The sequence below is a fragment of the Mustela erminea genome, chromosome 17, assembly GCF_009829155.1.
Source record: "Mustela erminea isolate mMusErm1 chromosome 17, mMusErm1.Pri, whole genome shotgun sequence".
Taxonomy (NCBI): domain Eukaryota; kingdom Metazoa; phylum Chordata; class Mammalia; order Carnivora; family Mustelidae; genus Mustela; species Mustela erminea.
Window position 1 is genome coordinate 42261575 of NC_045630.1, and position 25438 is coordinate 42287012.

The 25438-nt window shown below is 54.5% G+C and overlaps 1 protein-coding gene across 1 annotated transcript; it reads right to left on the bottom strand.

Moving 5' to 3' along the window:
• Positions 1-936: 936 nt before the first annotated feature.
• Positions 937-23156, bottom strand: CSRP1 (cysteine and glycine rich protein 1). The gene is made up of 6 exons (XM_032317373.1): positions 23045-23156; positions 11909-12027; positions 6090-6258; positions 5031-5160; positions 1515-1608; positions 937-1022 (listed from the first exon to the last, which is right to left on the bottom strand). Exons 2-6 carry the CDS (start codon positions 12018-12020, stop codon positions 946-948), a joined length of 582 nt encoding a protein of 193 aa, XP_032173264.1. The 5' UTR covers positions 12021-12027; positions 23045-23156; the 3' UTR covers positions 937-945.
• Positions 23157-25438: the final 2282 nt, after the last annotated feature.

The window sequence follows — 25438 nt, forward strand, 5'->3', positions numbered from 1 at the left end:
GGACCAGGCACATAGGCAAGCAGTGTCCAGATGAAGACTGAGGCCGTGTGTGCCTCCCTCCAACTCTTAAGGGTCAAGCAGGAGTGGCAGGAACAGAGCACTGGCCTGGTCTGTGCTGGGACGGGGAGGAGCTGCCACCACAGCCCCGGGACCGGGGTTAGGGGCAGAGCTATTTACTCTCAGGTTTGGGCCACTGTTATATAAAAGTGTGTGTTGGGAGGTGTTTCACTGGGGCCCCCGCCAAACAAGGAACTTGACGCCTGGGGAGGTCAGACCACACCCTGACTTTGGGTCCTCAGACCTGGGCTGTTTTCCTCACCCCAAGGGGAAGGACACCAGGTCCCTAGAACGTCCAAGGGAAGAGGCCCAGAGAGGCAAGTGGTCCCGACAGTCCATGGCCCTGTCTGTGTGCCCTCTGCATCCACAGAGACTCCCCAACTGGAACTCCCCAGGCCTATCCTGAGGGACACCAAGAAGCCTACCACCCTCTTACCCACAAAGGAGAATCTCAGGTCTAATGAATCACCAGCTTCCTCTGCCCCATCTTGGTCCTGATTCCCTCTCCCCCGGGGCTACTGCTCCTCTGGGATCCGAGACGTGGGCTCACGGATCTTGGCAAGTTGATGATGGACACTCAGCCTAACAGGCTAAGAACAGAGGACTGTGGGGCAGGGTGTGGGGAGACGAGCCCAGTCCCACCTACACTAAAATACTGAGGTCTCCTGCTGGTGATGGTGTCACATCCCAGGCAGAGGGAGCCCTTTAGAGGAGTGGGATCTCAGGCAGACTCCAAACCAAAGGGAGCCGAACACCCAAGTTCAAGTCATTAGTGATGCGTGGCGGGGCTGAGAGGGAGGAGGAATCCAGGAGGTCGCCAAGGCTGCTGGGAAGGGAACGGCGATGAGAAGCAGGGGAGTGGGCAGTGTGTGGTGGGTGACGGCAGCCTCACTCAGAGTGGACCAAAGCCCCAGCTCCTTGCCCAAAGCCAAAGCCCTTGGGTCCGAAGTTTTTCGCGTAGCATCCTGCGGAGAGAGAAGGGGTGAGGCCCAGTTCCTTCTCCCCCAGGCCACACCTCCCAGTGCCCTCCCACCGAAGATCCTCCACCCTGGGCACCTGGCCAGGCCTTCAGGGCAGCAAAATCCACTCAGCGCCCGTCACCTCTGTAGCACCCCAATCCCCAGTAGTGAGGAGGTCCTTGGCTCCACATTATATCCTTATATCCATGTCCCTGCTGCTGAAATTACAGGAGAAGCCCTCTCTGCCGTTAAGGCATCCGGCTAGGAGTTAGGAACCCAGGCTCTGGCCCCATCCTGCCTGTATCTGCCCTATGATTCTGGCCAAGGCATCCTTCCCCTCCGGGCTTGTCTCCCCATCTATAAAGTGAAGGGTCACGCTAGAAGCTCTGGCATTGACCCCAAGGCCAGGAATCAGTTTACATTTAGCAAGGGCATAACTAGTTAGCCCCCTGCCCCCTCAGACTGCTCAACCCTCGAATTAGAGGTGGCACCACCCACCTTTGCAGTAAATCTCGCCATCCTTGTCGGCCAGGGTGGTGGACTCGAGGCCTTTGCCGCACTTGGCACACCGGAAGCAGGACTTATGCCAGGACTGTGGTGGAAGGGAACAGTTAAGGCTGCCACCAGGGACGAGGGCATCCCTGACCCCACAGTCCCATTCCCCTTGACGTAAGAACAGTGGAAGGGTTCGAGACACTTCCGAAGTCTGCTTAGCTGGTACTGTGGGAGGAGGTGGCCCGTGAGGTCAGGCAGTGGAGGAAGCAGGCCACGGACTACGCAAGACCTCATACCATCTCCAAGCACGTATCACTATGGCCGGATGGTTAATGGCACCAGCTCCGCCACAAAGGGCAGGCGAGGGGGTGGCAAGGCCACGGCGGTAGCTGTCCCCCCACAGGCCAGCACAGGCCTTCTCCAGGCCCATCCTGCCTGTGGATCGGAGGTGTGGGCCTGGGCTTCGGACTCGCCCTGGCATGGCTAACTACTGTCCGCACAGCCTCCACCATTTCCTCCTCCGGGAGACCCCTGTGTCCACCTTGCAGAAAGGGCCTGAGACACGCACATACATGCAGACAGTGCCAGGGCACGGTGAGGGCTGTTGTAACTGGGATTCATTCCAGAACTGGGCTCCTTGTTTGCCCGGAAGCCACTCCCTCTCACAGAGTGGTCTGCTAGTATCTCCCTCGCTCCGCGGCTGAGAGGATTAGGCAGCTCTGGCAGGATAAAAAGCCCGGCACAGGCCGGGGCCCAGAGGAGGCCCTGAGGCCATCGTGTGGAATATTACTCTGGAAGGAAAAGGGCACTGTGAAGGGCACTGAACCCAGCAGGGGAAGGCCTGAGGAGTGCAGCTTCTCCAGGGGCCACGAAGGCCCTCTGGGGTTCTAAGAGGAGCCTGGAAGCAACACAGGGCTGAGACCCTGCTGGGGAAGGAGCAGGCCCGGGTTTGCCCACAGTGAAGGGAGCCAGCCCAAACACGAAGACTTCTCAGCACCCTGCTCCCATTAGCAACACTGAGCCAGCTAAGCCGCTGCTGTATGGACAGCTCTGCAAAACCAGGAAAGCCAAGGGCAGGCCCCACGCATGCCAGACAAAACAAGGCCTTTTAAGGTCAAAGAGACTCCCTCAGCACTGCCCGCCTGGAGAATGAGAAAGGAAGCTGCATCCCCTCAGACTTCCTGGCTGCCTGACCCATGCACGCTGGCTCCTCCTCCCAGGCCTCAGGGACAGGGGGGTCTGGAGAGCTGAAGCGGGGGGGGGGGCAGATCTCCGCCTCCATCCCAGTCTTCGCCTCCTCCTCTGTGCAGCAGGGTTGTGCAGCTCTCCAGGCTGGGGCAGGGCTGAAGCGCACGCGGCCGCCACCCAGGCCTCACGGGGCCACCACCCACGCCTCACGGGGCCTTGCCGGCCCTCCACACACCCTGGATCCCTTTGCTCACTCATTCAGCACCCCAAAGCACCTCTGTTCCTCGATATTTCTTTCCTGGCCAAGGCCAAAGAGAGGTGGGAGCTTCTCCCAACCTTTTCCACTTGAATACAAAATTCTCTTAGCCCCACCCCTCAGGAGTTACAGGCTTAACTTAGACCCTGTCTGGGTAATGGACACAGGGATTCTCAGCTATTTTTAGAACTTTCAGATCTCCTAGTGAGACACAATGAGCACAAAAGATACCAACTGCAAAATAAGATTAGTATCTCCCGCTTTCATATCACTTAGTTCATGGCAAGGGTCATCATTCTGACCACACAAGAATTCCCCAAAGTACACAATAACAGTAATAATAGCACCAACAGTAACAGCAATGGCATAGTGTCCTAAGCACACACTGGTGGGGGGGGGCTGCCCTGGGGACCCCAGAACAGTCTCTCCTTTCTTCTGCAAAACAGCTTTGTTTGATGGGATGGTCATTTGCTTCACTTTACAGATGCAGATGGAAGGTTTAGAAAGGTTCAGTGATTTGCCCAAAGCCACACAACTAGTAAGTGGCAAAACTAAGGGTTCTCTAGGGTCCAAGGTCCTTTTTTTCCTTTTTTTTTTTTTTTACAGTCATTTGAAGATCTTATGTATTTGAGACAGAGCGTAAGCAGGGGGAGGGGCAGAAGGAGGGAGAGAGAGAATCCTAAGCAGACTCCCACTGAGTGCGGGGACCGATGTAGGCTGATGGCATGACCTTAAACCATGACCTTACCCAAAACCAAGAGTCAGACACCTAACTGACTAAACCACCCAGGCACCCCTAGGGTCCACGGTCTTAGTCATGATTCCAGGATTCATGAAGCTATGGAAATGGGTTCTCATTTCCCATTGTACATCTGTGGAAATGGGTTCAAAGAGGTTAAGAGGCCTGAAGCAGAGTTAAGAGTGGTAAGAGCACAGGCTTCCAAGTTAGAGGGACCTGGGCTTGACTCCTAGCCTAGCCACTGCCTAGCTGGAAGATCTGGGCAAATTAAGTTAATGCCTCTGACACTCAGCTTCCTCACCTGTAAAATGGGGATAATAGTATCTATCTCCAACCATGACTATAAAGACTACAATAAGAGCTTGCTATGGTCTAGATGATCTGGCCTAAGTGTCAATTCCCCGTCCATTGGTCATGGGCCCCTTCCTCAAGGTGGAGAAGACTTGAAAGCCGTCACCCAAAGCCAGAAGAGCTGCAGACAGGTTCCTGGCCCAGCTGTTCCTGATGCTTGCTATGTGACTTTAGCCGAGTCACTCCTCCATCTGGGTCTCTCTGGCCACAGACTGAGGATGCTTCTTCCATGATTCTCTGACCGCTAGTCTGGGACTGCCATTTCTCCTGCTTCTTCTCCACTGCAGCCTCTCTGGGAGGCAGGGTTTCACCGGGACGGGGGCTCGCTACTGTGATTCTTACTGTGCTCTGGGGTTGGCGGTCCACAGGGGAAAGGCATACTTGGCAGTCACAAATAGTTTGCAAAAGCTTTCTGGGAGGCTCTGATCTGCCCTGAATCTTAAAAAAACTTCTGCCCTAGTCGTACATGGATGGGTTTCCCACAGACCAGGTCTTACAATATGGAATGTATGTGGATTTTCCAGTGGCTCTCAACATTTGGGGGATTACAAATCCTTTTGAAAATCTGATGAAAACTGTGGATGTTCTTCTCAGAAAGACACATGTTCCCACAAAATTTTGTGGCTCCTTTGAAACCCAACAGATTGATCTTTACAACACCCTATAAATCGCATTTAAGCATTTAATAATCAGTTTTATCAACGGCGGGCCTGTTATCCTCATGAAGAAGAATGTTGGCCAAGCCACCTGTCCCCGGAGCCCATGTGTGACTTCTTCAGTCCTTGCAGACTGGAAGCCACAGGGACAAGCAGCCCATGGGGACAAAGGGTTACTCCTTCCCTAGAAGGGAGGGAGTAAAAGCCCAGTGCTCAGGCTCCCTTGATCAGATCCAGGGTCCAACATACAAAGTCCTAGAACCCACATTTCAAGAAGGTGTCTCCCCAGCCCATCTCCCCCAAGCCTATCTCCCCAGAAGCCACCTTACCTTCCCAGCACCGATCACCTTCTCAGCCGCATAGACTGCCTGGCTGCATCGAGGGCACCTCTCGGAACTGCCAATCTTCTGCGCAAACTTGGAGGCATTGGGGTTGGTGGTGGGCCTGTGGCCAGGAGCCCTGCGTGGGCAACGACATGCGGTGAGATGACTTTCATAGAGGGGGTCGAGTGGGGCTGTCCCCGAGCGGGCACAACCCCGCCTTCATCTCACGCCCACTAGGGGCGACTCTCCCAGCCAGAGCCTCCATGGTCCTCTCCCATTTTACAGGTGGACAGACCTGGGCTCAGCAAAATGCGGATTTCCCCAAAGCAATCTACTGCCTCTCGCCACGGAGTTAAAACACGGGCATCAGTGAGCAGCTCATTTGCTAAGAATTGCCCTCCCCTGTTTCCCGTTCCTGCAGCCGGCCTGTTAGATTCTTTCCAGGAGAAATCTGCTGACAAATCATTCCCTCTGGGGCAATGACCTTGGCTAAAATGTGCTCACTCATCTGTCATTTCTGCCCATTCTCCCCAAGGTCAAGATGCTGGCCAGGCAGACTGCCAAAAGACACTCTTTCAACAGGTCAGAGGTCAGTGAGTGCCAGTGAAACCCTGCTGTATTTCCGAGGAAGGGAGATGGCTGCCCCAGAGTGCAGGGGTAAGAGATGGCTAGAGAAAGAGGCGGGTGGGCCAGTGCTGCTCCTGCTGAGCCCGGCTCAGCGCCCATGAGACCCCCAGACAAGCCACTGAGCCTGGGCTGGGGATTCTCATCTGAGAAAAGAGGACATTGGATGGAGTGATTCTTGGGGACCCCTCTAGGCTCTAAGCCCTAGGAAAACATGGGCTGCACTCTCCACACAGGGAGGCACCGCACCTGTTTTATTCCCCAGTGGACCCTCAGCTCCTCTCGTTGGCCCGACACCCAGTGGGCCACTGTAGGACTTCCCTGGAAATCAATGGCTTTCTGAGCCTTTCACGGCTGAACCAAAAGCAGTTGCAAATGTGTGGGACACTGCGGTGGGAGGGCAGACCTCAAGGAAGGGGCTGGCGAGCGTCTTGTACTCACTCCTCGTGCTTAATGCCCAGAGACTCCCCCTTGTCGGTGCTCAGCGTGCCGGCGCCCTGCCCGTAGCCGTAGCCTTTGGGGCCGTACTTCTTGCCGTAACAAGACTTGCAGTAGATCTCTTCGCCGTGCACGGCCACGGTGGTGCTGTCCAGATTCTTCTTGCAGACCACTGGGGAGGGAAGGGAGGACAGTGAGCTGACATTGGGGTGAGCTGCTTGTTCCCCAAGCCCCGCCGCGGCTGAAACTCTCCAGACCCAGATCTTCCAGGAGCAGCATGGAAATGGAAGTCGGATGGCCAAGGAGCTGGGAAGAGGGAGGGAGGGGGTTTGCGAGGCCCCATTCTAGGAATGCCAGCCGAGCCACCTCTCACAAGAGCCCACACACACCTTCCTCCGTCCCCTCCACCCTCACACCTCGCCAGGCTGTAGTGCGCCCCACAGTTCATCTGAGGCGACAGCCTAGCTGATCCTAAGCCACAGGAAACCTACTGAGGCCTTTGGCTCTGCTCAACAGAGACCACGTGTCCAATAGGAGAGAAGAAAAAACAACGGAAAGAAGAAGGGCCGGGATTTCCTGCCTCCGACAATGGAATCCTGAAGAAACAATCCCTGTGTGCGGTGGGGGGATGGGGGGGAGCGCAGGACTGACGGGGGTGGGGTGGCAGGTGAAGCGATGCACCCAGAAGAAAAGTTGCATATTTATCAAGTACCCAGCAGGATGGGCCTTGAAATGAGATGCAGGTCATGCTAATTACACCAAGATCTGGAGGCTCTGATCTCAGAACCAGCTTGCCATAGAAAGAACCAAGGCCAGACCCGGAAGAATTCCTGACTCCTGGGGTATGAGCAGCTAGGAAATGATGAGTTTCGGAAAGCCTGTGAGTCCCAATATACCTTCCTGGGCTTGTCCGGGGGCCTATACCCAGCCATCCAGAGTGAAATAGTTTGGAGCCTGGGGTCACGTGCAGTGAGACTGCTCAGAATCAAATCTCAACTCTTTCTTTCCAGCTATGTGACTTCTGTGTGATGGGCAAGTTATTTTGCCTTTCTAGCCTCCACATCCCCATTTGGTTCTTTTGGGTTTTTTGGTTTTGTTTTTAATGTTGTTTTTTTAAAATTTTTTAATTTTAATTTTTTATTTTTTATTTTTAAAGACTTTATTTATTTATTGGACAGAGAGAGACAGTGAGAGAGGGAACACAAGCAGGGGGGATGGGAGAGGGAGAAGCAGACTTCCCACTGAGCAGGGAGCCCGATGCGGGGCTCGATCCAGGACTCTGGGGATCAATGACCCAAGCTGAAGGCAGATGCTTAATGTCTGAGCCACCCAGGCACCCCTAATGTTTGTTTGTTTGTTTGTTTTTAATTTTTTAAGCAATCTCTACACCCAGCGTGGGGCTCGAACTCACAGCCCCAAGATCAAGCATTGTATGCTCTACCAACTGAGCCAGCCAGGCGCCCCTCCGTGTCTCCCCTTTTGTAAATGCAAACAATAATATCTACCCCAAAAGGTGGTTGGGAGAATTAAATAAGATCTTACATGTAAAGTACTTAGCACAATAACCTGCACACAGTAGATGCATAATAAATGTTGGCCACTCTTATTAGCATTATGTAAAGTTAGTATCTCGAGGACACAAGGAAGGAAGAAGAACAGGCCCAGGCCTCAAAAGATCATATGCTCCCAGTCCCCACCCACTTCTCTCCAGACTCGTCCTCACTCTACTTGCTTATGTCTTATCCTAGAATTCCAATTTGGTTCTATGATATCCCTTCCATATGGAGATTGGGTGTGCCCAACAGGACCACATCCTCAAACTTGTCCTTCTGAACAGGGACCCCTCGAGAAACCACTAGAGAAGCCACGCCTCGCACCTCCCCCTGAGAAGGCTCTCAGCTCAGCTCCTTGCAACTAGCCATCCTCTTGCCTTTAATGGGTCGGGCCCTCTGCCAGCTCCTCTCACCCTGAGCCCCAGGTTGCAGACTTCAGACTAAATAAGGACCCTCTAGTCCTGCCCTTGAGATCCTCACCTCATTCCAGTGTTCTGGGCAGCCCAAATATGGAACTTCCCACCACCTCCCCTGGGGCTTGGCTCCCGGGAAGGAGGGAGAGGGAACAACAGGCCAAGGGCTCCAACATTCCCTTCTAGGGCGGGAAGTCAGGAGTTGGCCTGGAATTGCTTCCCGTAAGGCCCAAATTGAACTGGAAATTCCAAAACCAGAGGGAAGGCAGAAAGCAGCGACAAGAGGAGTTGGGGAAACTGTGGTGTCTTTTGGAGACCAGGAGCTCGACCCAGAAGAGACAGCAGGGCCTATAAGTCATTAACCTCCAGATGGCTCCTGGAGTGCCAACCGAACCCTGACTTCCAGATCCCATGTCCAGACCACCCTGTCAGCTTCTGGCCTCCCCCAGGCCCTCCTGCCCACCACGGTCCCCCTTCAACACCTTCCCCAGGCCCCCCACCCTTCCACCTCCATCCAGGCAATGTAGTCTGGTCACCTGGAGGTTCTACCGAAGACCCGACTGAGGGGAATTTTGAATGAAGTCCTAAATAAACCTCTACCAAATAATGTTAAGGTTTAAAAAAAAAAAAAAAAAAAAAAAGTCTTAGGTATGGTTAGTTATGCATTTGTTGGACAAATGTCCTTCCAGACGCCACAGACTTGGTGAGGCCTTCTGATGTTTTTTTTGAAATATGGGCAAGAGGCAGTCCCAGGCGAGAGGTCGGAGCCCCCTCACCCCCCTCCAAAACAGAGAGGGATTCCTCTGGAAGGAAAAGCAAGCCCCACAAAAAAGTTCAAGCTCACAGAATTGGACCAGGTCAGAACCAAGTGTGATTCCCAGACCTGGCTGTTTTCTGCCAGCCCAAGGTCCCTTTCAGGTAGACCAAGCCTGTGTGGGGCAAAAGAGGGTGAAAAACTGATAGCAAACTTGAGCCTGTGGGTGAGGAGATGCGGGGGTCAGAGGGCGTGCAGGGCTTCTCTGAGCTTCCCCTGCACTCTGAGGTTCTGGAAAACAGCGCATCTACCTTTCCATGGGTCTGGTTGCTCAACCCCAACGGAGGGAGCTGGCTGCGGCTCAGAGAAGCGCCCGAAGCCATGGGGTCAGCCCCCAGCTGCACAGCTGAGATCTCCTGCCTGCTGGCAGGAGCTGGCCGCCCCTGCTGAGACCGCGGGGACTGACTGCAGGGCCCCTCTGTTCCCGCTTCCAGGTCAAAGGCCAAGCCCAGGGCAGAGGCCATTCTCCCTGACTGGGTTACCTCATCCTGTCTTCACCTGTCTGTGCCAGGCTCTCAGGAAAGGGAATGTACGTCCCATGTTGACAAGAAGCCAGAGCCAAGGACCCGAATGGTCAGAGGCCCAGCCAGCAAAGGGACTAGGGCCGGAATGCCGCCCAGGCCCATTCTCTGCGAACCTTAGGAAGGGAAGAGCCTTCCAAAGAAACTTAGGAAGGAACGTCCTTTGATTATCAGGGTCATTCTGAATTTCTGAATTCAAGCTGGACAGTTACCACCCACTCCTCTGAAACAGGGAAAGGATGTTCCCTCCATTCGTAAACAAATCAGCAACAGCCGGCTGTGTGCTCAGAGCCTCTGACACCAGCAATCAGCAAGTTGTGGAGACACCTGGTTGCGGGGACATGTCTGAGCTCGGACACCCAGGAGCCGTACTGGCCTGGAGGCCCCAGGGAGACTCGAGACCCTTTCCTATGGCTGTTACTTTCATAACACCTCCCCACACCCTGGCCCTGCTCCCCGGCCTGACTTTCCACAAGTGTTTCTAATCCTCCACACCCCCTCACACCCTGCCCCAGGCCTGCTCCCTTCTTCCTATGCCACCCCCTGAATTCCTGCCTTCCCCCAACCGCGACCAACCGCCACTCCTCCTCAAGCATGACTGAGGCCTCTCAGCTGTGGCCCCTTGTAGTGATTAAGCAACATGGGAGAGCAAAGGCAGAAGCCCTATGGACCCCAGCAGCCCGGACCCTCTTCCTAGCCAATGCTGAGCCCTCTGAAAAAATAAATGACTGGAAAATTCCTAAGTGCAGTTAACTGCCGATAACAAGGGGCTGCTGTCGGCGGCCTCCTCTGTGGGCTACAGGCCAACAAGGCCCCGCTGGGGCTCACTCACTCCTGTTCACCAGATGCGGCCCCTGGGTGGCCACTCCGGCTGGCTGCTCAGGGTGCAAGGCGGGGGTGGACAGGGGGGGGCCTGCTGCCCTGTGCTGGGTGGTTCCCAGCTGGGTGGCCAGGCAGCAGGTGGATCTGTGGGACCAAGTGACCAGGGACCAAATGACCCTTGGTCCATCTGTTCCTACTCAGGACCACAAATCACCAGGGAACAAAACGGCTACAGACACTCCCAACTCTGCTTCATGTGACATGGATGGAGGGGACCCCGTTCCCTGGATCTCTCAGATGGGCTAGGAGGCCTCCTTCGTGTCACCGCACCGTGTGGCCTGCAGCTCCCTCAGCAGCTTGTGCCTTCGTGTGTATCTGTGCATGTGTGTGCGCATATGTGTGCGCACGTGCACACACGTGGTCCAGGGCGGTGTCTATCATTTATCGAACATTCAGAATTGCGTTTTAAGTACTTCATTTTCCAAGCTTCTTTTTCCTCATTCTCACAACAACCCCATGAGGGGAGTATTACTAACTCCCCTGTAATCGGGAGAAACCAAGTAACTTGGGGCCTCTGGGTGGCTCAGTGGGTTAAAGCCTCTGCCTTCAGCTCAGGTCATGATCCCAGGGTCCTGGGATCGAGCCCCGCATCGGGCTCTCTGCTCAGCAGGGAGCCTGCTTCCTCCTCTCTCTCTGCCTGCCTCTCTGCCTACTTGTGATCTCTATCAAATAAATACATAAAATCTAAAAAAAAAGAAAGAAAGAAAGAAACCAAGCAACTTGCCCATCAGCATGCAGATCCCAAACCCGAATTCTGATTCAAACCCTGACCACTGGATCCAGAAACCCAGGTCTTCATTGAGACATCCCCCTGCCTCCCACTCTGCCCGCCCTCACGGAAAACTCTCCCTCTGACCAGAACCCTCTGCTCTGACCAGAACCCTCCGCTCTGACCACAGATCATTTAGAAATGGGGGAGGCAATCCTTCTGGAGGCACCGCTTCCTGGGGGCTCTGAAAACACTGTCCAGGTCAAGGACCCCCAGAACCACCGGACGGCTCCCAGCTGCTTGCGGTCTGTTGCCCCGTTTCCTACTCATCTGGGCTTGTGTTTCGAGCCCCTCTTGCTCCGGGTTACTGGGGGTGGATGTCAAAGCTTTGCTTGTTCATCTTCCTCTTATCCCAGGCTGCTGGAGCAAAATGGGAGTTGAGGGAAGTGACCAGGCTGGCCCAGAGGGCGGAAGAAGAGAGAACCCCGCTCCTTCTCTGGGCTCCGTGTCCCCATAAAGCAGTAGCCTCTGTCACCCTTCAACAAGGGATCATTTGGGTCCAAATTTGGGTAAAACTCGGGACCCAAAGTGGCTTCCTCTTAAATGATGGCATTGTGGCAGGGAGAGAAAGAGAAAAGGGAGTGGAAAGTTTCCCTAAGCAAGTCTGGAAGTTTGGCTCCTGGCCACCCCGGAGCGGCTGCCACCCCCACCAGCTCTGGCCAGTTCCTCCCCTTAGAAAGCAGCTTCTGAGCGGAACAAAGAGGCCTGTAAGTGTTTCCCGCCCCAGCTGTGCTGCAGCCAAATGTCAAGCTGTTTACGTCCCATGGGGCCCGTCCCCTGGGGTGTTGACAGGCCCGGCCTGTGGGGGCAGGTCCCCCCCCCTCCCCATTCCCATGGCAACAGCAGCTGGGCCGCGGGGCGCATACTCACTGCACAGGAAGCAGGATTTATGGAAGCTGCTGCCTTCGCACTGAACCTCTTCCGCAAAGTAAACCGTCTTCTGGCACACCCCACATTTCTTGCCTCCTCCCCAGTTCGGCATCCTGAAACTGGACCCAGACATGGGAATTAGTTTTCTAGGGAGCCGGAGACCCAGACTGCCCATGCCGGAAGAGCCTCAGGCAGACCGAGGATGGCAAGAGGGGAGGCAGAGCACCTGTGGGGTCCCCACCGCCCCCGCTCTGGCAGGGCACTTCCTCCTGAGGGCTCTCCACATCCTTCTCACACTGCCACTCGGGGGCTTCCTGCCCCAGCGCTGACAACAGACAGTCACTGAGCCACTGCTGTGTTTCCAACCCCGGGCAGGGAACTCTCGAGGGTATAAACAAGCATAAGGTACCCGCTCTTCAAAGGACACTGTGGAAGCAAGACTTGGAACCCTCCTCTACAAGTATCAACAGGGATGGATCTCACAGAGGCTCACTGGAGCCAAAGAAGCAGATGCTCTAGAATTCACAAAACACAGATGGTTTATGGAAGGATCACGACAAAATTCTCATTGTCAAGGGATGAACCCATGGGGAAAAAGTTATAAAGAGAAAGCAAGGGAAGATGATCACTAACTATTCTCTTAGACTTGTTACCTGTAAGACAGGGAATGGCCCACCACTGTGGGGGTGGGGAGGGGGCAGGGAGGGTCTCCAGAGGGGCTGCTAAGGCGTTGACTTTTTTTAACTTGGGTGGTTGACTCATGGGGGCTCACTTTGCAATTATCCTTTGACCCATACATGAAGATATTATATACTCCTTTATATGTAAGAAAAAGCTCACCAATAAAACCAGAAATTTTTTTAAGCAGGAGGGTGGGTAGGCACACAGGGCACAGTTCTCGAGCGTTAGAGCCAATAAAAGGAGGCATTAGAGGATGCCTGGGTGGCTCAGATGGTTGAGTTGCTGCCTTTGGCTCAGGTCATGATCTCAGAGTCCTGGGACGAGTCCCACATCGGGCTTCCTGCTCAGCGGGGAGTCTGCTTCTCCTTCTTTCTCCATCTGCCCCTCCCCACTGCTCATTCTCTCTCTCTCCCTCAAATAAATAGATAAGATTAAAAAAAAAAAAAGGGGGCGCCTGGGTGGCTCAGTGGGTTAAAGCCTCTGCTTTCAGCTCAGGTCATGGTCTCAGGGTCCTGGGATCGAGCCCCGCATCGGGCTCTCTGCTCAGCGGGGAGACTGCTTCCTCCTCTCTCTCTCTCTGCCTGCCTCTCTGCCTACTTGTGATCTCTGTCTAATAAATAAATAAAATCTTTAAAAAAATAAAAATAAAAATAAAAAATAAAAAATAAAAAAAATCAGGAGTGCCGGGGGCGCTGCAAAAATCAGATTGACCAGTACCACCTTAGACCTCAGAGAAGTACAGGAATCTAGATTTTTTTTTCTAAGATTTTATTTATTTCAGGGGCGCCTGGGTGGCTCAATGGGTTAAGCCTCTGCCTTCGGCTCAGGTCATGATCCCAGGGTCCTGGGATCAAGCCCTGCATCGGGCTCTCTGCTCAGCAGGGAACCTGCTTCCCCCTCTCCCTCTGCCTGCCTCTCTGCCTGCTTGTGATCTCTCTCTCTGTAAAATAAATAAAATCTTTAACAACAACAACAAAAAAGATTGTATTTATTTCATTTGACAGAAAGAGCACAAGCAGGGGGAGTAGCAGGCAAAGATAGAAGGAGAAGCAGGCTCCCTGCTGAGCAGGGATCCCAGGGACTCAATCCCAGGATCCTGGGATCATGATCTGAGCCCAAGGCAGACGCTTAACCGACGGAGCCACCCAGGTGCCCCAGAAGTCTGGATTTTCAATAAACACCCCAGGTGAGTCCAAAGCAGCCATGCTGAGACCAACTTTGAGATGCTCTAGGTATTGGTTCTGAGTTGAGGTCCTGATACCAGTCAGGCTGGGTCCAATTCTGAGCCCCACACACTGGCTCTGTGTACCTTGTGCAAGGTAACTGGTATTTCTGAACCTTGATTTCAGCATCTGTAAAACCAGGATAAAAGCAATAGCTACTTCACAGATTCTTTCTGGGGAAGAAATGAGGTCTGGCATGTCAAAGGCATGATACAGTGCCTGGCCTATAGTTAGTGTTCGCTAATTATTATTATTTTTTAAAGATTTTATTTATGTATTTATTAGATATTTTATTTATTTAAGAAGGAGAGAGTACTTGTTGGGGGAGGGGAAGAGGCAGAGGGATAAGCAGACTTCCCGCTGAGTGGGCAGCCTGACTCAGCTCCATCACAGGACCCCAGGATCATGACCTGATGATAAGCATCCTAAGGCAGATGCTTAACGACGGAGCCACCCAGGTGCCCTTATAAATTACTATTAACACAGGAGCCCAAGACCGCAGGAGAGGCCATGCTCCAGGTTGGTCCTGATGCGCCAGAGAGTGGCAGAGCAGGCGCACATCATGGAAACTGGGAGAGCAGAGCCCCCCCCCCCCAAGACTGATGGGGTCAGCGTCTCTCCTTCCGTTTCACTCATCCAGCCAACAGACATGTGACTGAAGGAGGAAGATGACATTAGTTCACAGAGGGGGGGGGTCCCCCGAGCAAGGTATAGGCGGCCACAGGTGTGGGACTGGGGGGATGAAGTAGCCCGGATGTGGCAAGTTTAGAAGGACGTGGGGTGCTGGGAAGGAAGGGGGACGGTGCCAGAGTTGGCTGTTGCCTCAAGATACAAAAGAGCCTATGGACAAAACTCACCAGTTGTCTGTATCAGGAAATGTTGAAAACAGGGCTACGTTATCCAAAGCCTACCCTCCTGATAGTAGCAGCTAGAATCAATGTCAAGGACAGAGGGAGACATGGTTTTCACTGCTGGAGAGCGTCCCATCTGACTGTGGACACAGGCCTCAGCTCAAGGTCTAGCTCGTGTTCACGATGGAGTCTGCACACCCCACACAGCACCTGAGACAGGTGTTCCTACAGGCGTCCAGGGAGTAGCTGAGGAATGAGGCAGGGACGCTCTGATACTGAAAGCCACAGCCAGAGACAAGTTCTCTATGTCAGGGCGTCTCCGCAGGGGCTGGAACCCAGCAGAGGTGCTCAGTCACTGTGTGCAGACTGACAAGCAAGGAAACGGCGTCGGGGGTGCTAGCTCATCGCGGTCACTGGGGCTCATCGCGGTCACTGGGGCTCGAAGAGCACAACAATCACAGGGATTTTCAGCAAGGTTTTGTCAGGCACGTTTTCACGCCCTCTGCTTCGTCCTCCCATATCCGAAAAGCTGGGGCTCCCTTGGGTCCCATCCTGGTCCCCTTCTGTCAAGAACCTCCATACCCCTCTGGCTTCGGCCTCTCCCCTGAGTCCAGGCTCACACATCTAATCTCAGGTGAGCTTCTCCACCGGAATGGCCCACCAGTGCCTCCGCTTCAACGTGAGGGACCTGAACTCATTGCCTTTCCTCAGACTTGTTCTTTTTCTCGACTTTTCCATTTTTGCTCATGGTACCAAAACCGTTCTCTCCATCACAGAGGAATTATCCCATTCCTGAGAATGTTGATGGGCTTTCCCCCCTCCCATAGCTGCAAGCCACTGTGTGTTCCCCTTTACCCACCCACCCCCAAAACCAGTTCTGAGACTCTCTGCTCTCCATTTTTCTTCCCACCACCCTAACCCAGCCTTCACCACTTCCTCGTGCAGCCCCTTGAAGAGGACACTACACCATATATACCTGTTCCTTAGCAACTATCCTGATTAGCAACTATCCCCACAAGGTTATTGGCTCAAAGATGGGCCAGCTATCCATTTCAGACCAATAAAATAGGAGAAGGCAGTTCTGGGGGGCTCTGGAAGAAAAAGCATTCCATTCCTTCAAGAGAACTTCCTGGAAGCAAGTCCCTCTTCCCCCAGTGAGAGCTCTGAGGTTGTTGTCCCCAGAGAGACGGACAGTCCTGGGATGAGGCTGACAGCAGGGAAGACAGAGCTGAGAAACAAAAGAAACTGAGTCTGCAATGCCACCATTAAGCCACCAAAGTCAGCCAAACCTAAAGGTCAGTCTCTCTCTGAATTTTCCAGTTAAACAAACCAACAAATTCCCTCTACGTTTTAAGCCCATTACTTTACAACCGAATGCATCCCTAGAGAGACAGCAATTATGGTCGTGCTGCTTCTGGAATCTCCTCCCTATTCCATGTCCAGGCAGCCGCCAGATCTTTTCTGTGGAGGGCTCCCCTGCTCAGAACCATCAGTGACTCCCTGCTGCCCGAGAATAATCACACCCCTTACCCTGAGACTCTCCCCTGCACAGTCTCCACTTCCTTTTCTGCAACTCCTGTCACCACACCTCACCCATTCTCGGGGTGGGTGACTGAATCGCTGTGTTCACCCCCAGAATGACTGGCAGGGGCCGTGAGCAGGTGGAGGGCTGAGGCTGGGGCCCACTGTTCTCTCCCACGCGGGTCTACACGGCCACGGACCACTGTGGAAGGCCCTTCCACAGCCCCTCAGGCTTATGCGCATCACTGATGCAGCCCGAAGGTAGGCTTTCTCTGACAGCACATGACCTCTCTCTGCCTTCCTCAGATAACCCCCGCAGGGTCTGAGCTCCCAGATCCTGGAGAACAGTCCCCAGCCCCAGCCTCTGATGCCCCACCATTCAGTCTCTCGCTCCACTCCGCCCCGAGGATGCCAGGGGCCAGATGCCTTGTCGAGCAAGAGCTCAGGGCTGCCAAACCCTAGGATGTGTGTGGCGGTTCGGTGAGAAGAGCCATGTGTGTTGCCGTCTGCCTCAGCATCAACCCTTCCCCCGCTTCGTGCAGCAGGAACCCCAGTTCTACTCAGGCAGCCACTCTCCACTGAGTGACCCCGGGAACACGTTCCCACACCCAGCCCTAGGGGCCCACCATGGCCATCCCTTTTCCCTGCAGGGGTGGCTTCAAGGACAGGCTGTGACGTGTGAGGGGAGCTCTGTTTGGGAAGCTTCTGGAAAAACAGGTGTGTCCCTCTGGAGCCACACAAGTTCTCTTCTGCCTCTAAGGAGGTAACTAAGCATCACCCCCGGAACTCCCACAGCCAGAGCTCCCCAAACGACAGGCTACCACTGACAGCGCCTGCTAATCACCAGGTTACATGTACAATCCCTTCCTTCCCACCTGGAGATGGGGAATACACGCCCACCCTACAGATAAGGAAAACAAGGCTCAAAGAACAGAACCGGATTCCTAAATGGGTTTAGTCCCTGCCGGGACCCCTGTCATTCCAATTGTCAGGCTGTCGCCCCATCCTATGTAAGAGCAGCTGCCCACAGTAGGCACACAGTACACCAACGCTTGGCTCTCTCCTCCCCTGCCAACCTCTTGAACTAGCAAGGGACACACTCTATGGCCCTAGGAATACCCCTAGGGGAGGAAAGTTCCCCTAACCATGTGGTTGGGAGCCAGTCCCAAGCAGTGTTTTGTTCCCAGATACAAAGCCCTTCTCCCTCTGGGGGAGACCCAGAGCTCCATACAGGCCTCTCCTTGTTCTCCCTGGCTCCATGTCAGGGGCCCACATCCAGCCGGGCCCCAGGGAATCGGGAACATGGGCGGAGAATGGGTGAAACCCAAGGACCAGCCAGTGAGGACAATCTGCCTGGGATGCCTCTGGGCTGCCCCATTCCTTCGAGCCTGGCCATGATGTTGGGGGTGGGGGGTCTCCTCTCGGGAGCCCGCTGAAGGGACAAGGGTTCCAGCACCTTGGGAAAAACAACAGCAACAACAAAGACTGTTCACTGACTGGAAGGGCCCCAGGCTCCCCCTGTGGGTGGGCTCTCCATTCCCTCTGTCCCCAGGAGGAACCCCCCAGGGGACCCGCCGGCAGGGAAGAGTCTCAGCTGGAGGGAGCCCTAGCCACCTCCTGCCCTACAAGGCGCAAGGGCTTCCTCTCAAGGTCTGGCTTCCGACGCCCTGTGGGAGACTCTGAGGAGGAAAGTTCCCCAGGTCTGAGTTCGGGTGGGAGAGTTGAGGTGAGGAAAGTGGGTCTGGACTCATCCGTTCCTGGCTGAATGACCTTGGGCAACGTCCTTTCCTCTCTGAGCTTCAGTTTTCTAGTCTCTAAGTTGGCCCACACACTGGCTCCCTGAGACCGCCACTCTGAGGAGGCAATGAGAGGGTGAAGAAGTGATAGCATGGGGCCAGGCGCACCGCCGACAGGGCTGGCCCTGGTAAGCTTCACACCAGCTGTGGGGCCAGATGTTGGCCATCCTTCCCAGCTAATCCACCTCTGGAAGCAGCAAGGCTGGCACAATAACAAGCCAAATAGGGACCATGAATTCCTGACTCATCTGTCAGCCCCACGAACGAGACGAGTGACTTGCCCTTCTTTGGGATTTAGCTCCCCTCTGGCGACTTGAGATGCAAGCAGAGGCTTGTGTCTTTAACACCAAGCTCTTGTGTGTATTGTTCTTGGTGTTGGAGAAGCATTGCTATCCTCTGTAATCACATCATCCACCTGGTGGGTTTCAGAGACTCCCGTTCCCACGGACCATTGCTGTCTGTGTTCTGGTTTGACCTATTTCACCGTGTTGCTAATCTCAAGAGAGAACAGGGCTTGAGTTTTCTGCTGAATGGCTAGAAACAGCTGGTCAGCTATTCACCTCAAATGTCAGGATCCGGGGTGCCTCAGTCAGGTAAGCATTGGACTCTTGGTTTCGGCTCAGGTCATAGTCTCAGTGTTGTGAGATCGATCCCCGCAAGAATCTGCTTAAGAGTCCATCCCTCTCCCTCCCCACCCACTAAAATTGATTAATTAATTAATTAATTAGTGAAATTTTTTTTTTTAAAAGTCAGGATCCTTAGGGTTGGCTGGAAGGATTGGCTTCCAGCTGTCCTCACCTTCCTATCTAGTTGTCCCATTAGGAACTACGTTCAGTTCCTCAGTCTTGAGAAGAGGGATTCAAGATGGCGGCTCACATAGCAGGAGAGAAAGGCACAGGCCCTCCTGTTCACAAATGTCATGAAAGTCAGGACAAGGTGATGGGTTCAGTGTGGTCATGTTTCAAGTCCAAGGAGCCATTTCAGAGATGCATAATCCTTCACCACTGGCCACGAGTGCCTGAAGGAGGCTCCTCAAACCACTGATTTGACAAACCCCTCCATGTCTTTATTTCTCCAGTGGAAAAATCCCATCTCTCCCATTCCAAAATCTCTTATTCCCTAGGGTCAAAAAGTGACTTCTGGGCACAGGGCTCAGGTTCCCACCCACTTGGTCTGGTAGAGACCTGTCAGGTGTTTGTCTAGTTAGAAATGCATGGCTCACATTACCTGAGCTGTGTAGTACTTGGCCAGGGACACAGGAGAGCTGTGATCCCATCCAACCCTGCCGCTCAGCCTCTTCCTCCATGCCCCCAGGTCAAGAGAGCAGCCAAGGAGACAGAGGGAAGGAGGGACTCCCTGCTGATCAGGATTCAGGACCCATGCCTTAGTGTGACACCTAAAAACCCAGGAAACAGACTCTCCTGAAAGTAATGGTCACTGGGAGGGGGGTGAATGGTCGATAAAGAAATGCCAGTTTGTCCCCAGCTTCACACAGCCCACTGGATGATTCCTTCACAATCCTGCCCATGGCTGGCCTCTCTGAGAAGCTAAGTGGCCTCCGTGAGCTATGATCACTCTAGGCCCCATGGTACCCTGGAACTTGACCGTCGCTCCAGCTCAGCCCTCTCTCTGTGGCAAGAGTGTTTTTTCTTTTTTCTTTTTTTTTTTTTTTAAGATTTTATTTATTTACTTGACAGAGAAAGAGATCACAAGTAGGCAGAGAGGCAGGCAGAGAGAGAGGGGGAAGCAGACTCCCTGCTGAGCAGAGAGCCTGATGCAGGACTTGATCCCAGGACCCTGGGATCATGACCTGAGCCAAAGGCAGAGGCTTAACCCACTGAGCCACCCAGGCATCCCAGCAGGAGTTTTCTTTTTCCATCTCTGTCCATGGCTCTTGCGTGATTGTAAGCTGACAGGTACAGTGCTCTGTCTCCTCCTGCTCCTCTAGTAATCCCTTTTACGGCAGAGCTCTCCACCTCTGGGGGTTCAGACATCTGAAGGTCAACCAAGGGAGAAGGGAGGGAGGGTCTGCGATTTTTTAAAAATTAGTTCAAAACTATTACAAGAAACCCTATATTATAATAGGTCTCACAGGCTACTCAACAGATCAAGTTTCTTTGGTTTTTTTCTGGAATGATGTCAATGTCCAGGGGTAACCACTCGTGGTCCCATGCTAAAGGGTCTGACTGATGTTTCCTGGATTGATTTTTAAAAAGCAAAAACAAATTAGCACTTAGACCTCATACAAACAGGTTGTTTGCAGCTGACTTCACAGGAAGCTCCAGCCCCCGCGATCCCCGCGTAAAGAACCCCAGGCCAGCACACTGGAGAGTGAGGGTCTGGTTGCCTGCTCAGGGCTGAGCCTGTGCTCCAGCTGCCAACCTTCTATTCCTTCCTCCTTTGTCACTGCTGAGGAGTCAGACGCTGCCTTCTGGCCCTGGGGAAACCTGGAAATGCCAGAGTCTGGAAATGCTAACTGCCTCCGTATTTACACACTTTACCATACATGGCAATTACTCAATGCCGACGTCAGACAGATTCCTGAGGCACTGTGTAGGCCGGCCACGTCATTGCCAGAGAAATTCCTGACAACTGAAAACCACAGGCAAGGGCTCTAGTACCCAGCACCCCCTCTCCCCGGCCTCCCTACCCCCAGCTAGCTGCTCTGTGTGCGTGCGTGTGTGTGTGTGTGTGTGTGTGTGTGTGTGTGTGTGTCTTTTTCTCAAGCAGGCTCTTTTCCAAGCTTCTTTTCTTTCCTGCAAACCTGGCCTGCAAATTCAAGCTTGCAACAGACCTAGTGAAAGCATATCCACTAGGATCTGGAACCTAACATCCAGGGATGTCCTCTCCTTCCTGACCATCCAGCAGAGTGGAAGCCTAGAGGTCACGAGTTGTAACCCTGCCTCCATCCACATTCACAAAGGCAAAACCGTATCTTCCTGAAGTACTTCATAAGCCACGGCAAAGCCCTTTGTAAAGTGCATTTCACACACAGCAGGTAGTTCCTTACTAACTGATCTAGAAATCGGAAATGTACACGAGCAAAGAAAAGTAACAACACAGCACTGAACATGGGTTTGGAAGGAGTCTGCCTGTGTTTGAAGGCTGCCTCCGCAACTAACCAGACTGTCTTTTCTACCCCTCACCTGGTTCTCAGTACTAATCACAGGGAAAAACCATTTTCGAGGCTTAGGAGTATCCAGCAGGCCAACTTAGCTGAAAGCCTGTATCCACTCCTTTCACTCACCCAGTGTTTGCCCACAATCCTCCCCCTACACCCCCAGGCTGCCATGTGGCTCCAGGGAGCACTGGCGGGCTCCAGGGGCAGATGTTTACGTTTAAAAAGGAAACACCCGGGCCAGGAAGAGAGGTCCTGGATCAGACCAGAGGCCAGAGCTGTGACACCCCTGTTTTCCATACTTCACTAGCCTGGTTGCAGAGCTGGAAGGCCTAAGCCCTATCTTGAGCTTCTCCCCTGGATTCCATTCCCCCCCAGACCCTCTGTACTGGGCAGTGTCCCCTCCCCCTCAGGCGGACCACACCACTGCCTCTGTGGGAGAAACTTCCTTCCTGGTCTAACTGCCCCCACCCCGGATATCCTCCCTGAGGCAAAGGGTCATTCCCTGGGAAGCTGCGAGCAGCACGAGCAGCACGAGGCTGGCTTCAGCAAGGACAGGGTGAGAGGCACTGAGGACTGAGGACGGTCGCTCTTGCAGGAGGCATCAGGAGGCACCCACCAAGAGAGAGCTAGGGAAGCTCAGCGCCCCTGTCCCCAGATCCCAGGAGGAACCCCCCAGCTGCACTCTGAGATGACTGAGACACTGCCAACACGGGCAGCCTCCTCGGCTTTGGGCAAGGAAGGGGGAGGACAAGAGAGACCACAGTCGTGCTCATTTGCAGCCCATCCCCATTTCCAAAGGAAACTGTGCACTGGGACGTTACTTCGCGCACCCAAGGTCATCAGTCTGTTAAGCAGCAGACCCAACTGTCAAGACTGAGCCAGGATGCCCTTCCAAGCAATCTCTCACGGAGATTCCAGCTGCCTCTTCATGACACGCTTTCTGCGGGAGCCCAGTGGATCTCCTTGGCGCCACTGCAGCGGGATCCCAGCGCAGAGCCCTTCCAGGGAGGGAAGGCCCAGCCGGCTCCCTCAGCCCCACGGAGCAGGCGGGTGGGTGGCTGGAGCCCAGGCGGCTGGAGAGGGAGGGGCCAAGCCCAGGCTACTGTCCCCTGCCTAGACCAGCGAACTGGAGCTTACAATGGCACAGGGGCTCAGAGGCTGCAGGATACTCCCAAGCCTTTGCGAGTGGCTACAGCACCTGCTTCAGCAATTCCTCCTACAGCACCTGCTTCAGCAATTCCTCGTGGAGTAACCTATGGCAACTTGCTTTAAATTTGCCCAACACCAGCTCCTTTCTTGTTCCCAGCCTTCAAGGACGGAGGCCACAAAACACTGACGGGGTGGGGGGGGGCGCATAATTGTCTCCAGCTAGCACCAAGACTGGGGGCGGGGACAGGTGAAATGTTGCCGCTTCCATCTGGATCCCGAGGAAGAGGGAAAACTGACACCTGCGCTCAGGGCACAGATGCCCCAGGCTGGACCGTGAAGCCAGATGTTTCCCCACCCCGCCCGCGGGCACGTTCTCTTCCCGAGCAGGAGGATGAGGGAGGGGGTGGCACGGATGCCCTCATCCCCCTGCGGTACAATGAGCGTCAGTGGCGCGCAGAATCGCTGATTGTTCTGCGGCCAGACCTGCAGGCGGTGGGGGAGCCGGGCCACCCCGGGTCAGGCGCACGCAGGAGCCCTCTGTGCCAGGACGCCCCGAGCCGGGAGGTCCCCAGAGCCTCCCGGAAAGGGACGCGCTGCTCTGGTTAAGTGCGACCGCTTGTCCTACTCCCGCAGCCCCGGGACGGCCGCCTGGCCGCACCACTTTTCCTTCTCGCGCCTCTCTGCGCCCCAGCCGAGCCCGGCGGCCGGGGAAGTCTGGCAGGCGCCGCGGGGGTAGCGCGCCGGGCCGGGGGCGCCGTGGGGGCCGGGGACGCGCGACCCCGGGGCGCACTCACCTGGCAACCGGCTACGCGGCGCGCGGGCGGGAACGCTCTTCGGAAGCGGCGACTGGGTGCGCCCGGCCCGCGCCCCGTTTTGTTCCGCTCCGGGGAAGGCGTGTCCCGGGCCACGCCAACCAGTGGGCTTTGCACACTGCACCACACCAGGGCTGATGTCATGGCGCGAAGCCCCGCGGCGCTGCCCCCGCCAGACCCGGGGCGGCCAGACCGCGTGGGCAGGAGACGCCAGCTCTGCCCCTGCGGACCCACTGTGCACCCACGCGGACCCACTGTGCGCCCCTCCGCTGCTGCTGCGGAAGCGCCTGGGGCACGTGCTGGGACCTGTCGGGGGTTTTCCTGTCCGCCAGATGCGAGTTTGCAGATGTGAGCTGAGAGATCAGACTCCTGGTAAACTTGTGCCCTGAGTAAAAGGGTGGGGGCATGGCTTGTGGGGAGGGGTGGAGTCTTACATGCGCATGTGCTGGTGGCAAGGTGTACGCGACACATTTGGCGCCAGAGTAAGACAGGCCTGAGCTCTGATCTTGCTCCTTCCGCTTACTAGCTGAAGCCTTGACCTAGACACTAGAACTTCCAGGCTTCAGGCTCTGCGTCTGTAAAAGGTGTACAATCCACAGGGATGTTGTAGGGGGTAAAATGAGATCCTACGGGACCTGTAAGCTCTCAGCAGTGACCCACCATATATAACTCCCTCCAACAACTCTGTCCCCTTAGCTTTCCCACATCTTTCCTACTACCCAAAGGAGAGTGCCCCACCCCCAGAAAGCTGCAGTTCTGAAAAGTGGGTCCTCCTCTGAGGCTTTTCTCTGGGCCTCCAAGCTTCTGTATGGCAGACACAGGCTCAGGGCCCTCAGAACTGCCCCTGGAGCAGTTAGCCATGGGTATGGTACCTTCACCCAGTTCCCAGCCCTTCCTGTGAAGCCATTCCCTTCCGCCTGTCTGTGACAGGCATGGCAGGGGGCACAGAGGCTCGCACCTTGCCCGACTGCTGATTCAACCAGGGTAGACCTGGTCACCTCTTTCTCGGACTGAGGAGCAGCTCAGAAACCCAATGCTCCAAACAGAGAAGGAGCTCCCCAGGGGCCCCAGGCCCAGGGTATGGAGCAGAACCAAGCTCTGGAGCCATTTCCAACCCCCACGTGGCACTTCCTTGCCCCGAGCAAGGAGCACTGCCCTGTGTTAGGGACTTGTGGTCTTGGGTTAGGAGGAACATGGAGGACCCCAGAGGCCGGCATTCCCAGGAATGTGAAGAGCAACAAAGACTCGAGAGCCTCAGGGAGATAGAATCTTCTAGTTTGTGGTTTCCTGTAGCTCCTTCGCTATATTTCTGAGTCAAAGGGGAACTGAGGGCCGGTGTTATCTCCTACTGTCCAGGGCTGATGGACATTATTCGCACTGAAAAATGAACTATACTCAGATACCAGGTATACATTTAAGTGTGGTTGTGTATGCTTAGCAGGTGTGACTGTGTGTAACTTTCTACGGCTCTCTTGGACTCTAGAGTGTTCCCCGACCCGGAAGTACTACGGCCTCCTTCTGCCCATAGCAGTGTATTGGCAGCAGGTCCTGGTGGGTTTGCTGGGCAGCTGGGCACCCCTCACCCTAAGTCATCCATGCAAGGAGTTGCCCCATTTCCCAGCCTAGACAGGTGTCAGGCACTCAGACCCTCGAAGGCTTCATTTCAAGTCCTAGGGTTGCTGAATCCACTCTTATCTAGGAATAAAATCAAGCATCTTATTACCCCGAAAATGAGGTATTGCTCTAGGTTTTTCTTACCTTCTCCCATAAGAAACATCTTCCTTTTGGCCAGGCCCTTCATTCAGCCAGGGCCCTCCAGGATTGGGAGGTCAACAAGCACCCAACCAGGCCATCCTCATCTGACCCAACCAAGACATAGGAGGAGAAGCCAGAAGAATCACTGGCTGTTCCCGCACTGAGCAAGCAATTGATGGGCAGATACGTTAAATTGCAGCGCTTCGGTGAGCCTCCAAGACCATGGGTTTGCCACCCACACGTGGCAGTTTCACGGGATTACTCTCTTTCCCATCAGTTCCCAAGATCTCAGAAAGATGAGCTTTGGATTCATGCCCAAGATTTTACAAAAGGGCAAACTCCTGCGTTTCCTTCCTTGGCCTGGGTTTGTCCTTCCCGGAGCTGTGGGACCGTTGGTGGATTTCCCCAGTAACGACATGCCAACCCCGGCCGTGTGGTGGACTTAGGGAAGATCCAGGAAGGGACAGTGGTAACAACAGTCACACTTGGGTTTCTTCCAGAGGATCTCAAAGCACCCTGTAAATGGAGTGGCTAATAGTGTGTTGTCCAAACTGGAACGCTTTTGATCGTGAACGGTATAGTGTTGGTCTTCATAAGTGCCATAAGGCGACAGAATTGTCC